This window comes from Lampris incognitus, chromosome 13, assembly GCF_029633865.1.
Source record: "Lampris incognitus isolate fLamInc1 chromosome 13, fLamInc1.hap2, whole genome shotgun sequence".
NCBI classification, from domain to species: domain Eukaryota; kingdom Metazoa; phylum Chordata; class Actinopteri; order Lampriformes; family Lampridae; genus Lampris; species Lampris incognitus.
In genome coordinates, this window is record NC_079223.1 from 9630489 (window position 1) to 9646357 (window position 15869).

The window sequence follows — 15869 nt, forward strand, 5'->3', positions numbered from 1 at the left end:
GAGAGAGAGAGAGAGAGAGAGAGAGAGAGAGAGAGAGAGAGAGAGAGAGAGAGAGAGAGAGAGAGAGAGAGAGAGAGAGAGAGAGGGAGTATATGGAAGTGAAGTATGGGGTCCATAGCAAGACTACACTAGATGGGACAAACATCCAATTGAAGCCCTGTATGCAGAATCCTGTCAAAAATTGCTAAACGTACAAAGAAAAACACCAACAAATGCATGCAGGGAAGAATTAGGCCGTTTCTCATTGATGATAAATATCCAAAAAAGATCACTTAAATTCTGGCTGCACCTTAAATCAAGTCCCCACGACACACTGCAATTTAAAGCATTCCAAATCCAAGAGCTCAGCCCCAAAAAGAGTCCCCTCAGTCAGCTGGTTGTGAAACTAACTAACCCCGTAACCACTAACATAGACGGGTTTCAGACTAGCACTGCTAACCAACCAGATTAGAATAAACCAAATCATTAAACAGTGCAAAAACTCACATTTGGAACATAGAAACCAAATTACAACACAGATTAGAATGTTATAGGGCCCTAAAAAGAGAATACAAGCTGGCTGACTATCTCTCCACTGTCAGATAGTAAGCAGAGACACATCCTTACCAAATACAGGCTCACTGACCATAGTCTAGCCATTGAAAACGACACACACAAAAAAAAAATCTTGGCTACCAAAGAGCAAAGAATATGTGGTCACTGTACAGCAGGTGACGTCGAGACAGAGATGCACTTCCTGCTAAATTGTAAGAAATTCCAAAACATAAGAGAAAAATACCAGGAGAAATTTGAAAACCAGATTCCAAATTTTCTACTCCTGGATGAGAAAGAGCAATGGCCACTTATTTTAGGAGAGGGCCAAAGGGCACACTTTGCGGCACAATATGTGTCAGAATGCCATAGCCTAAGGGTCAGTGAGTGATCAAAACACTCTCAATTACTGTTCAAATACTATTCTATATTTCTACCTATTTTTTTTTTTTACATTTATTTCTGATTTTTCCCTTTTTCTCCCAATTTAGTGGCCAATCGCTCACTATTCTAATTCAAATACCCACCCTCATACTGTATGCGTTCGCCAACTGCATCTCTCCGGCTGGCAGTCTCGAAGGAGACGCCTCGCCACTTTCATGACAAGGCGAATCCAGGTCGAACCACTGCTTTTTCCGACACACACAGAGACGTATTCATGTGACAAACACAAACCGACTCCGCTCCCTCCCGAAGACGGCGTTGCCAATTATTGCTGCTTCATCGAGTCCGGCCATAGTCGGATCTGACGAGACCGAAGCGCGAACCCCAGTGGGCAACTGCATCGACACAAAGCCGATGCTTAGCCCGCTACACCACCATGGACCCTTATTTTATTTTTTTAATACTCTATTAACCTATTTCACGGTCACTTGCTTTGGCAACATTGTAATGTATGCAGTCTTTCCAATAAAGCATTATTGAATTGAATTGAGAGGGAGAGAGAGAGAGCGAGCGAGGGGGGGGGGGGGGAGCGAGAGCGATACAGTGTGAGTGTGTGTGTGTGTGTGTGTGTGTGTGTGCGCGCGTGTGTATACCTCACAGTACAATCTTGTTTAGCTAAATGCAGAGCCAGTGCGGGTCACTTGGCAAAGTTGGAAAGTTGGAAACGGTGACCCACAGCTTACTGAAGGGTTGCGGTGGAGTGAACACCATTGCATGTGTGAAAATTGACAAATCTTTATTCACAAACACTGCACATTATGTTTTTGTGTACTTGAACTGCAGAGGATGAAAGGTCACACATTTCTTTTTTTCCCCCACCCAGATAGTATGTATTTTTTTCAGCGTGTCAGTGAGAAGGAGCAAAAGTGAGGGAGGTGATTGTGCAAATGATCCCGAGTGCACCATCCAGCCAATTTACAACGTGTGTTTTATTCATGATACAAGCATTGCTACCGCTTTTATTTTCGGCAGAGAGAGGAAAAGAGGATGGACAAGGCGAGAGAGAAGGTCTCAAGCATTTCATGCATTACTCTCTTTAGGATGTATGAAGATGAGGTGAAGGAGTAACTTGCACAGTTTGACTTTCTCTTCTGGAAGAAATGCAAAACATATCATAACCACCAACCAAGAGGCACCAAGCGATAGCTGCACTACCCAAACTTTTGGCGATCCTACATCTGTTGGCCTTCGGGTCTTTTCAGCACACAGTGGCATCTACATACAGATATGTATATGTATATATTGGCAACAGGCATGGGCGCAAGTCCATGAACACTGGTATGGCATCCAGCGCTTTACCTGTGCCCCCGTCCATAGGGTTAGTGGTTGTGTCAGGAAGGGCATCAGACATAAAATTTTGCCAAATCATTATGCGGGTTGACAAGACCATACCGGATCGGCTGAGGCCCAGATTAACAACGGCTGCTATTGGCGTTGTGCCCTCACAGGGTACCGATGGGAACTAAAATCTGCTGTGGCGACCCCCGAGAAACAGGGAACAAGCCGAAAGAAGAAGAAGTGGCATCTAAATACAGATGGGATGTCCTTTTACCGACAGAGCCCAGGTTGAATCCCTTGCTTTGTAAAGCGCCTCGGGGATTCTCAGTGGCTAATTGCGGCAGAATTGAAGTGGAGCTCATTTAAATGTCGGCTGATAGTAAAACGCTCACAAACTTGCAATATTTGCAATGGAAATTACTTTGGGGTGATCTACTTGTTTGCATGTGTCGTAGTAAATCTGGGGATGAGCCTTTTGGAAATTCAAGATTTGGAACCATTCAAAATATGTGGTATGCATTCATTTTTTCTACACTAAATACGATGTGCAGTTACGCAAGGATGCAGTTTGAGTGACTGCAGTTGCAAGAACAATGCGACAACATAAATCCAAGAGATGCTTTGGTATTTGTGTGTGTGTGGGGGGGGGGAGGGGGGTCCCACATTTGTTCAGTTCTGGTGTGTGCAGTAGACAGATTCAGAGGGTGGAGATTTGGTTAAATGCATGCTCGACATTCACAACTACAAGATGATGATGTTCTCGACAGAAGTGATTTGGATTCGAGGTAATAAGGCTTCAGTGAGCACATTCTGAAGGAAGTCAATGGCTCTTACGATGCCATCAGAAGCAACAAAACAACAACAACAACAATAATAATAATTACTGGTACTCACATTTTGCAGGCAGATCGTAGCCACAGGTGATCTTGGCTTTGCCGGTTTCACAGCCATTTAATGAGTGGCACTCATCATAAAGACAGGACCCTGCAGCTTTGTGTATGCAGCCATCAACTAAAACCGAAAGACACACACACACACACACACACACACACACACACACACACACACACACACACACACACACACAGCGGTGAGTCCTTGAGGAAACATAACTCAAACCAGCAGGGTTTGAAAAGGAATTTCATAACAAACAGACTTTTACAGAAAGACAGCCAGGGATCTGAGGATTAACTGAGGGTCATGATCACGAGTTCACTTCTGGTTGATGAGTATGTACGGTCTAATTATTATTACAGCGTCAGTGTGTCCGTGAACGAAGACACTTCCCTGTCTAATTTTCACTTCTCTTGAAGCTCGTGAGATTAGCCACCGCGGCACGGTGCTGGTAAATATTGACGAGACGGAGAGAGAGAAATTAGCTGGGCTAAGACCTAATAACGCCTCCGTACACAGTGAAAATTAGACTGTTCTTCCTGTAACTCATCTCTGCAGCAGGCAGCCATGCAGTCAGATCATTAACTGTGTTTCCTGCCCTGTGGTGGCAACGTGCGTGTCTGTCCCATGTCTATCTCCGCCAGTTCTGTTTTAAACCAGATTTTTGTGTTCCGATTCTGTTGAGCTCCCGGTTGACACACGCCCTGGTTCTGGTGAGACCATCCCCCCCCCTCCACACACACACACACACACACACAACCCCACCCTCCCACCGCCCGCCCCCCTAAGATTTTAATTTTACTGGGTTAAGGCCGCGATAGATTTGATTGATAGCACGTCTTACACAAGAAGGCAGAGAGATAGAAATCCACATTATCCATCTCTGAAAGCCTGACACCCCTCCATGAGCCCGTTATCAATCACACTGAAACATCATAAAATCCTCCTCAAGTTGTCCTGTAACAATCCTCACAAGCCATTAGAGGATAACAGAGCAGAGGAGGAGGACGAGCAGTTGGACAAACAGAAGAATCAAAAGTATTTTCTTTGACCTCTTGCCTTAAAGAACGGGCGACAGACATGACACTGTAGCGAATTCGGGGGGGGGGGCAGTCCGGGAGACTGTCGCCACAGCCGCAGTGGCGCCCCCAAGGGGTGGCCAGGGGTGGCCACGGCCACTCTGATACTATCCCTCGCCCCCCCAGCCACGAGTCGCATATGCAGAATATGCTTCTGATTATGCATAATATGCGTCTATCTGATATCTTACATTAGGTGCTGTTCATTTAAATCAATAATGTATATTTTTCTTAACTCTCATATTGACAGTTTTCCACTAGCCTATACAGTATACTACAACAGCATCATAGACTTCCTGAAATTCAGTCATGGCTTTTGGTTTTGGTGCGCCACCTCAAGATTTTCAGTGGCCCCATTTGGCCCCCCCTATGAAAAATGTCTGGGGGCGCCACTGCACAGCCGGGACGCGAACCCGTATGTCCAGCACCGCAAGCGACGTTAACCAGTCGACTAAAAAGTCCGATCCGTTCGTCAAGGACCAACGTGTCTACTTATCCATGCACGTTACAATACTATCTCCTCAGCATGCCCCCCTCCCCTCCTCCAAAGGCTGCTAAAAGTAAAGGACAAAAGACGAGTGACGGCTGTAGGTTAACCAGCGACCACACACGGTTAAAGAGCCCACAGAGGTAAAATGGCCTGACACGTTTTTTGCAGCATTTCTTTGACAACCAAGCCGGTCATTTTGACCGTTTTGGATTTTCAAACGTTTAATAACTGTGTGGACAGAAAAGATACAGACCTGCCGCTCCCCGAATGCTCCTAAAACGGCATATATGTGCATTAAAATTAGTTTTAGATCAACTGAACAAAAAAAAGTTATAAGATCTACCTAAAACGACCAAGCGGTAAAAAAAGACCGCGCAAAAAAATAAAATAAAGACCGCGCGTAATTTGCGCGTCATCGTGTACGCCGTGTCGCTATTTATGACGCATGTTGGTCGCGTCATTTCCTTCGCGACGCTAACTGCTCTGTCACAGAAACATGCTGGTTTTTCGACGGTAGAGGCTAGTTCCCGTCGATGCAGAGAACGGAAATGGAGTAGAGAACGGTCAACTGAGCATGCGCGAAATGCCTCTACCATGCCTCCACACGCCCCGCGTAGCATCGGGGCGCTAGGATTCTAGGAAGACCCGCCCCTACTCTGCGTCTGATTGGCTAACTTTATCCCTAACCCCGCCCTAACCCTAACCTACCCAAACAACGGAGGTAACGGGTACTTGCGCATGCTCAGTTGACCGTTGTCTGCATCGACGGGAACTAGCCTCTACCGTTTTTCGACCGCACTGAACGCCGTCTGGTACCGTCACGTTTATATTTAGACACTCGTCGGAAAGCTTCAGGAACAGCCAATTGGCCGTCTTTCCAAGTTCGGCGAATTGAGTCGGGTGGTGGATCCGTAGTTGTTTTTCTTTTTTAAATTTGTGGTATAAGCGCTTTTGACCGCCACCTTTTTGCCGCAAATCCGTCAAATCACCTCCTCCCAAGTTATTGGACTCTCCTTTTTCGTTTGGATGAAAACCAAAATGTGCCCACTGCGGTTCTGCAACTACGCCCACGACGTCGGGTGTCAACAGACGCTCATCGAAATGCAGTCGTCGAATATTAGTGGATCGGCGTGTCGAGATAAACCGTGTGTTGGCGCCAATTCATCGCTCGCGTGCCATTAAACCGTGGCAGCGGGGACGCAGCAAGACGACGTCATTAAAAGCGCGCCGGTCAAACGACAAACGGTGGAAATATGGCACCTTCTGTTACTTTCATCCAGCCGTTTTTATACAAATGAATGGAAACGATTCTAACGATTGTAAACTCCTAATAAGACACGTTAGCCCCTAGCTAACGGGTCTGACCCTTTAGCCGAGCGGTTAGTGATGTCGCCTTGTGGTGCAGCACACCCCGTATCGAATCCCGCACCGGGCAAGAAAATAACCGGTTACACGATTATGCAAAATGATCGAGGACAGGGTCAAATAACCGCGATCAGGCGGCTGTGTCATAATTGTGACAGCCCCCTAGACGTCACGTGCAACGAAAGTTATTCAAACGCATAACACGGAAAATTAGATCCGAGTGTGAGCCGGAGAAGAATATCTACCAAATGTACTTTGTTTGACTACACGGGAAGTATGCATCCACTCTCCCTTTTTTCACCGCCCATCCATCAGAGATGAGTCATGAGTCAAAGATAACAGCTGGGTGGAGGATTATTTAGCTCCATCAATCATCTCTAATGGACTGAGGGACATGCAGTAGATGGATCCTCATGGTGCTCCGGAAAAGTAACACGAGATTTGACAAAAATGTGGTCGTGAGGGAAGATTGCACCGATTGCATAGAGCTACTTAACAATGGACATATTTCTGTCTATCACTCCCGAGATTGGTGAAGGCGAGCGCTACTCTGAAATATTTCTGGTTATATGCGCATAGATGTAACAAGTCCTCAGGACACCTTTTTATTTATTCATTTACGTACGCAGTGTTTTTTTACTGCGTTGAATTGAGATGCCCCCCCTCCCCAATGTTTCAGAAAAACCGCTTGAGATGTGCCTACCGTTATTTTTGCACCCGTGTCATAGTGGTGAAAAGGCTGTCAAGTGGATTTCACTTCCTGCCTTTCTCTCTCGAGCCCGCGAGATGCGCACGCGTGCCCGGCGCTGCGTTCGAAAACTTCTCTCGAGACGTGTACTGACTGGCGTTTTATCTGACGGCTGCAACTTTCTGGCTCTGGTTCCGACAGCGAAACAGATGTAGCTGTGCCAACACTCCTACGAGCACGTCATCATTCACGTGGCTTCAATAAGATAAAAGTATTTCAATCAAACCCCCACCCCCCCCCATAAAAAACCCCTCTCCCTTCTTGCTATCTTCATCATTATCTTTTGGGGTGAAAACTGCGGTAGAGTCCCTTTGCTAAAAGTTACACTTTTTACAGTGTACTGCATAAGCACGCCCGCGCCTTTGTTGACCGGTCTTCGCTCGGCCAGCCAATCAAAAGGGAACCTCCTCAGAACCCGATAAGGCAGCAACCTGTCAACTACACGGCCGTTACAACTTTGCAAATGGTGTTCCTGCAGTAGATCGTGCAGGGCATGGGACATCCACAGTTTGATGGCACCAGACAAGAAAATGGATGGCCAGATTCCATTGTCAGATAATGGAAAATTGAACGCAGTGCTCCTTGTGCTTCCCTTCATCCTACGGGGAGGCCTCCCTCCCTCCCTCCCCAGACACCCTCTCCTCTAATCTCTGCTGAGCAGAGCTGATCTGCTGACCATAAACACCCCGGGACACCAGCAAGCAAAAGCATATGGGGACCTCAAAACATGGAATGCGGAGTTTTGGGTTAAAAGACCCCGGGTAGGTTCAGCCCCCCCCCACCCCCCAGATCACGTTATTTTACCACATCTCACGGGTTGGAGATTGAAATTGAAGATGACGGCAAACTATTTCCGCGCTCCTTTGTTCGTGATTGTGTACACTAGAGGAAAGTGAGCCCCTCATCTTTTGAAGCTCCCTGCTCCTGTCATCGTGCATCCAGTATCTGAGTCCCCACAGCCTGGAGCTTCGCCCGCTGTGCCCGTAAATGGACAAGAATATGCTGAACTGATGGGGCTGATTGCCAGGATCTGGCATTTGACCACCAGATTTAATTCACCAGCTTTACTAGGGCTTTCTTTCACGGAATGGGTGGAGCGGAACAGATGCATGCTGGGTAAAGTGGCCATTTGAAAAACAGGAAATGTGTGCAAGAAAAAGGGTTTGAATGCGTTTTTTTCTTTTCAAGTTTAACTGCAAATTAGATGGAGAACTTTGGTTGCGATGGACCTGCAGAGATAAACTCAATAGGGGGGAAAAAATTGTCCTACAAACATAATTTAGGCAAGTAAAAACAGATCTGTATACTCTGAAGTGCTGATATGACCTAGGTGCAATCTGGTTCTCAATTTATTTTTTCATTTAAGCGGGATTCGAGCATTAGTCCCTGTGGATACATACAGAAGGGATGCCTGCAACGTTGCAGAGACAGTCTCTGATCCTCATTAACTAAGTATAGCATTTACATTCACCTCAGACCGAGCAACGCGCAAAATCACTATCTTGTGGTCCACAAGGAAAACACCGAAACGGCCACAGAAGGAAGTAAATGCAATCATCACGGCTCATCATCTGAAAGGACTTTTTCTTCAGTGCCGCAAAACTCCACTGGGATTTCTCGGCGTAATAATATAACATGATAAAATATAATACAATATAACAATGTCAGATATGCAGTAGCATAAAATAAAATCATTATACTGAAATATGGCAGTTATATAACAAACTACCAGTCAGTCACCAAGAGGTGTTTGAGGATGCCATCATTTGTTGTCCTCCGTCTTCCAACACCACAGTGATGCTGAATGTGTAGTGTAACAGCGATGGGACACTCGGAGTCATTTCGCTCCTCGCATGAATTTGGTACCAAACTCTGCACCCCGTCCCACCCCGTTTAAGACCTCTTGACTGAGGACACTGTATTTAAAAGGCTTAATATTTGGGCTGCGGCATCTGCTGCTGTCCACCCCCACCACTGGGCTTCCTCTGCCCCTGTTGAAATATAACGGTTAATAACCCATCTATCTCTCCTCGCAGCCTGCCAGTGCTCTGGGCCGGGCCTATGTGGGACAAAACATTTATTCATCTTCTCTGGGTGTCTTGCTCAGAGAAAGCTTCCCCCAACCGCCACTTCACTAAGTCTGCACCGCTAATGAAGATAACTTTGAGCCTCGGCTGGACAGCATCCCTCTGAACCCGTACTGGGAACAGGCGGCGGGGGGGGGGGGGGGGGGTATGAGAAAGAAGTTGGAGCAAGGGGAGGCAAAGCGTGCCTTTGTGTGTGTGTGTGTGTGCGTGCACGTGTGCCCGTCTGGAGTAGTTTGAATTAGTCACTCAGCCGTAACCTTGGCTCTGCCATTGTTGAAGACACCAGTGCTTCGCCCTCACAGGGCTCTGTTCCCACATGCTTTAAGGGACTCGGCAAAGCCCTGCTTACACTCCCCGGGCTTCTCCCAACCCGCCTGAAAACCAAGGGCTTTCAATCCTCCCCTCAGACACAATGAATACCTGCTCTGCTCTCATTACAATACCCTGCTTTTCAGAAATAGTGTCAGCTGCAATTTTCTCGCCTAATTATTTTCTGCTCCTCCGAGGGTTGGGTTCAGGATTGGAGCCAAAGGAGGCATCATGGGGTAGGCGGAGGAGGTGGGGGTTCGAGGGAAAGGGTGATGGAAGGGGATTGTGTTCTGTGTGGCGGGTGGTGGTGGTGGAGTGGCGGGGTGGAATGGGGCTGAATTCTACCTGCCAGGACTGGAACTAGACTTCCAGTACTATATATAATGATGTTTTCACACAGGAACATCATATGCTCAATAGTCCATAGTGGGATACTGTTCCCAGCCCCTCCCTACTCCCATTTCTACCTCCCCCCGGTTTACTACAACATTTTCTACTCAACTAATTTCACTGGAGGAGATAATGACCCGGATTAGTTCCTAATCAAGTGCCAATCAGAGATCCTGACTGAGCTGAACGTCAGAAAGAAGCCGTTTTCATCCATTGCGGTTATTCCCTGGCGATATTGGATTATGCATCCGAATCAAAGCAATTTCAGCAGCATCGAGAGCCGGAGATCATCCTCACAAAGTTCTCAGACTAGGGATAACAACCTCCATTCTACCTATAATACCCTGCTAAACAGGGGATTAGGGCCGTTTGAATGGCGAAGACAGTCACCGGCGCTACTCTGTGACGTGACACGCAACACCGCAGGCTCACATGAGCCACAACTCCCGCGACAATGTTCAAATACGCATGAACGAGTACAAACAGCACGTCAGTCACAGACCTCCAGACGCAGCATTTTGGATATCCTGCGACGCTCATCGCCGAGTTTAGCTGAGGTAGGACTGCAAGAGTCAGATGATGCTGAACATTTAAAACTATTCAAAGGACTTTTCGGTATGACACAATCAGGATATCGTTTCCCTTAGCCCAGAGCAGTGCAACGCGACAAAAACACATATCTAAAAACTACAAGAACACATATACACAACTACAAAAGGAAAAAATCACTGTCCGAGAAAACGAACGCCAGGATGAGTGTCGGAACGGCCGGTCTGCGTGGGCTAGCAGTTAGCTTAGCCTGCCCCGCTTCCGCATCCTGTCAGACCGCCCTCGGTGTTTCCTCTTCGGGCACAGCTCCGGGCAGGGCCGTGGTCCTCGGGCCCACCGGACGCAGCAGAACAGGCTCCCTCAGCTGATCCAACGCCAACTCTTCCAGCCACACACCCTCGACACACCTCCCCGCACTCCACCTCCACACGAATACACCAAAAACACAGTCAACGTTCGGCGAGGCCGCCGCCAGACCGCCCTCGGTGTTATCCGAACTGCCGGTCGGCATGGGCTAGCAGTTAGCTTAGCCTGCCCCGCTTCTGTATCCTGTCAGACCGCCCTCGCCCTCGGTGTGTCCTCTTTGAGCACAGCTCCAGGCAGGGCCGTGGTCCCTGGGCCCACACGACGCAGGAAACCAAGTCGTCCCAGCCGATCCAGCGCCAGCTCTCCCGGCCATCAAACGAAGATACAAACTTAGACGCAGATGTGGACAAAGACACTGCATGGACGGTACTGGGTGAGGCCGCCGCAAATGTGAATTCGCGCCGCCATCTTCCCACACTGGTACTGGGTGAGGCCGCTGCAAATGGGAATTCACGCCGCCATCTTCCCACACTGGTAAAGGGTGAGGCCGCCGCAAACACAAGTTTGCATCGCCATCGCCCCACACTGGTACTGGGTGAGGCCGCTGCGAACGTGAATTCACGCCGCCATCTTCCCACACTGGTAAAGGGTGAGGCCGCCGCAAACACAAGTTTGCATCACCATCGCCCCACACTGGTAAAGGGTGAGGCCGCCGCAAACACAAGTTTGCATCGCCATCTTCCCACACTGGTACTGGGTGAGGCCGCTGCAAACGGGAATTCGCGCCGCCATCTCCCCACAGCAGAAGTGGAAACATAACCTGTTCTTGAGAGCTGTCAACATGTGTGTTGTGTTTAACCTCCTCACTCCCTTGCATGTTTCATGCTGCTAGTTAAGACCAGTTTTAGTGATGCAGCCTGTCACTATACATGTACTGGTACATCATTTGCAGGCTGCAGCACAACAGGGCAGGACTACAAACAAGCAAAAGAAAAAAAGATGTAGAACATTCGCCACGAAAGCCCTCTGAGCTAAAACAGATTGTTTTGAAGTCCATATTGCTGTATATTGGAAATACCTGTCGCCCACTCAGTATTACCACCCCCCAGCAGTACTGAGGGGTATCGCGCCAAGCGCTTAGCGCCGACTTTGTCTTCCCGGCTTTAAATTCATGCGGCGTTTGAAAAATTTGCTCCACTTTACAGTGCAACAGAAACGTAGAAGTTAATTTGGACAGAATGGATCTTGGCGTCCTTTGTGAGTCTCCGGGTTGTCTCCGTTATTTCAACTGCTAAGCTTTTCTTCAAGCGCAAGCTGTTGATCACGCTGATGAAAGACAACCGAGACGAAGCCCACGGGGGGGACGAGCACCCCTGCTTCAACACACGCTCGTACGGCTACTCAGGCGTTACACGTCTAAGCCTGATTATTTCACAACCTGACCAGAACATGACATCTGGATCTGGTACCGGAACCGTCGTCAGGGTGTGCTCCGTACCCCTGAGCATCAAGATATGTTGCTAATACCTTTTCTTCTTCTTTAGATACAGTTAAATGTGGGGCATCTGGGTAGTGTAGTGGTCTATTCTGTTGCCTACCAACATGGGGGTCGCCGGTTCGAATCCCCGTGTTACCTCGGGCTTTGTCGAGCGTCCCTACGGACACAATAGGCCGTGTCTGCGGGGGGGAAGCCGGATGTGGGTGTGTCTCCCGGTCACAGCGCTAGCACCTTAGCACCTCCTCTGGTCAGTTGGGGCGCCTGTTTGGGGGGGGGGGAGGGGGAACTAGCGTGATCCTCCCACGTGCTACGTCCCCCCGGCGAAACTCCTCACCGTCAGGTGAAAAGAAGCGGCTGGTGACTCCACATGTATGGGAGGAGGCATGTGGTCGTCTGCAGCCCTCCACAGATCAGCAGAGGGGGGTGGAGCAGCGGCTCGGAAGAGTGGGGTAATTGGCCAAGTGCAATTGGGCAGAAAGGGAGGGGGGGGGCGGGAACACAGTTGAACGTGATGACTGATTCAGCGACGAAGGTGGATGTGTCGGGTGCACGGGGAGAAATGAGACGTAGGTGGTGTAGTCGTTTGGGTTTGTTCCCAGGGCTGTAAAGGGTCCCCGCCCCCCCTCCCCCTCCCCCGGCCAGGTTGGGTTACCGCAGCACATTTTGACCCTGCCGCTGGACACGGGGGCACCGACAGCTGCGGACGGGTCGGTGCCAGACCCCGGCCGTGCTGCGCTCCCTGGGACGATACAGCCCCGGCCTCCGCCCCCCCCCCCCCCGGCCCCGGCCTCCGCCCCCTCCGCCCCTGGCCTCGGCCCCCACGGCCCTGGCCTCCGCCCCCCCCCCCGGCCCCGGCCTCCGCCCCCGCGGCCCCCCCGGCCCCGGCCTCCGCCCCCAGACCCCGGCCGTGCTGCGCTCCCTGGGACGATACAGCCCCGGCCTCCGCCCCCTCCGCCCCCGCGTGTTGTTTTAACTGTCCTGTCTGAGAGGTGGTGGAGTCCCTCCACCCTGCAGACGGCAGCCTGTCTGCATTCTCCTCGCGACCGGAGACGCCTCCCTTTCGTCTTCACGCCGATCCAACATCGGCTTTGTTTTGCAATTGTGTGTCGCCGCTCTGTGTCCTGACAAGTGCGTGTTTCATTCCAGGGTGTTAACCGTCGCACATCCGCGTCCACACCTTTTCCAGCACATACACCCCCCCCCACCATTTTTGTTTTTTACCTTCCTCACCCATACCCAATATCACCCTCATTTTTCACCTTTGACTCCTCATGCGGTGTCTCATTATAAACAACGCCCTCCGTCCATGTGGCTCTTATCGACTCGTCTCCCCGGTTAGATTACCCCCGGCACCTCGGCTTTCGAATTACTCGCAGAAGAAGAGTGAGTGGAGGAGACCGGCTCCATGTGCCGTGACAGACACACTCAGGTGCTGCTACTATACGTAGTAGAGCAGCTTGCCGGTGGGCAGTGAGCTGTGTGTGTGTGTGTGTGTGTGTGTGTGTGTGTGTGTGTGTGTGTGTGTGTGTGTGTGTGTGTGTGTGTGTGTGTGTCCAAAAAAGCTTGTGCAGTCTTGGCTACACCATATTTTGCAGCCCCCCCCCCCAGTCACAACCTCTACCTCTCATTACCATAATGAGCCCTTTCATTAGTTCTCTAGAGGTTAATCAGGAGCCCCAAACTGAACAACTTGAAATGACACAAACAAGAACAACACCATGTCCTGTCTCCTGTCACTCACCGTCCACATGTCCCCGTCTCCTGTCACTCACCGTCCACATGTCCCCGTCTCCTGTCACTCACCGTGCCTCTGTGGTGCAAAGGCAGCCAACATGCAACCCCCCCACCCCCAGCACCCACCTCTCTCACCCACCTCTCACCCCCCCAGCACCCACCGCTCTCACCCCTCCCAGCACCCACCACTCTCACCCACCTCTCACCCCCCCAGTACCCACCTCTCTCAACCCCCAGCAGCCCCCTCTCTCACCCACCTCTCACCTCTCACCCCTTCCAGCACCCACCTCTCTCACCCCCAGCCAGTACCCGCCTCTCTCACCCCCCCAGCACCCCCCTCTCTCACCCACCTCTCACCCCTCCCAGCACCCACCTCTCTCACCCCCAGCCAGTACCCGCCTCTCTCACCCCTCCCAGCACCCACCACTCTCACCTCCCAGCACCCACCTCTCTCACCCCCCCAGTAACAACCTCTCACCCCCAGCCAGTACCCGCCTCTCTCACCCCTCCCAGCACCCACCACTCTCACCTCCCAGCACCCACCTCTCTCACCCCCCCAGTAACAACCTCTCATCCCTCCCAGTACCCACCTCTCTCACCCCCCAGCACCCACCTCTCTCACCCCCCAGCACCCACCTCTCTCACCCCCCAGCACCCACCTCTCTCGCCCCCCCCAGCACCAACCTCTCACCCCTCCCAGTAACCACCCTCTTACCCCCCCAGTAATCACCTCTCACCCCCGCAGCACCCACCTCTCTCACCCACCTCTCACCCCCCCAGCACCCACCACTCTCACCCCCCCAGCACCCACCTCTCACCCCCCCAGCACCCACCTCTCTCACCCACCTCTCACCCCCCCAGCACCCACCTCTCTCACCCACCTCTCACCCCCCCAGCACCCACCTCTCTCACCCGCTTCTCACCCCCCCAGCACCCACCTCTCACCCACCTCTCACCCCCCCAGCACCCACCTCTCTCACCCACCTCTCACCCCCCCAGCACCCACCTCTCTCATCCGCTTCTCACCCCTCCCAGCACCCACCTCTCACCCACCTCTCAGCCCCCCAGCACCCACCACTCTCACCCACCTCTCACCCCCCCAGCACCCACCACTCTCACCCACCTCTCACCCCTCCCAGCACCCACCACTCTCACCCCCAGCCAGTACCCGCCTCTCTCACCCCCCCAGCACCCCCCTCTCTCACCCACCTCTCACCTCTCACCCCTCCCAGCACCATCCACTCTCACCCCCAGCCAGTACCCGCCTCTCTCACCCCTCCCAGCACCCACCACTCTCACCCACCTCTCACCCCTCCCAGCACCCACCACTCTCACCCCCAGCCAGTACCCACCTCTCTCACCCCTCCCAGCACCCACCACTCTCACCTCCCAGCACCACCTCTCTCACCCCCCCGGTAACAACCTCTCTCACCCCCCCAATAACCACCTCTCTCACCCCCACAGTACCCACCTCTCTCGCCCCCCCAGCACCAACCTCTCACCCCTCCCAGCACCCACCTCTCTCACCCCCCCAGCACCAACCTCTCTCACCCCCCCAGCACCAACCTCTCACCCCTCCCAGTAACCACCTCTCTTACCCCCCAGCACCCACCACTCTTACCCCCCCAGTAATCACCTCTCTCACCCCTCCCAGCACCCACCTCTTTCAGCAGGTGAGGGCAAGATCAATCCGCCAGAAAGAAGTAAAATGAAAACTACAGTTTCTGATTTGAAAGTATAATGTCTGCATGCTGACCCAGGAAAGACTCACTTTGCACTGGACTGGATCGAGAGGCGGAGTCAGGTGTACATCATGTTTTCTTTTTGGACCCCCCCCCCTTTTTTTCCCCCAATTGTATCTGGCCAGTTACCCCACTCTTCTGAGCCGTCCCGGTCGCTGCACCACCCCCTCTGCTGATCCGGGGAGGGCCGCAGACTACCACATGCCTCCTCCCATACATGTGGAGTCACCAGCCGCTTCTTTTCACCTGACAGTGAGGAGTTTCACCAGGGGGACGTAGCGCGTGGGAGGATCACGCTATTCCCCCCAGTTCCCCCTCCCCCCGAACAGGCGCCCCCGACCGACCAGAGGAGGCGCTGGTGCAGCAACCAGGACACACACCAACATCCGGCTTCCCACCCACAGACACGGCCAGTTGTGTCTGTA

General features: G+C 51.5%; 1 protein-coding gene across 2 annotated transcripts in view; it reads right to left on the reverse strand.

Moving 5' to 3' along the window:
* The window catches only part of macrod2 (mono-ADP ribosylhydrolase 2), a 622428-nt gene that overhangs the window by 375846 nt on the left and 230713 nt on the right, over positions 1–15869 (reverse strand). For both annotated transcript variants that reach the window (XM_056292387.1, XM_056292386.1), the window contains exon 5: positions 3148–3264. In XM_056292387.1, the coding sequence (XP_056148362.1) occupies positions 3148–3264 (117 nt within the window). The remainder of the gene's footprint in view (positions 1–3147; positions 3265–15869) is intronic.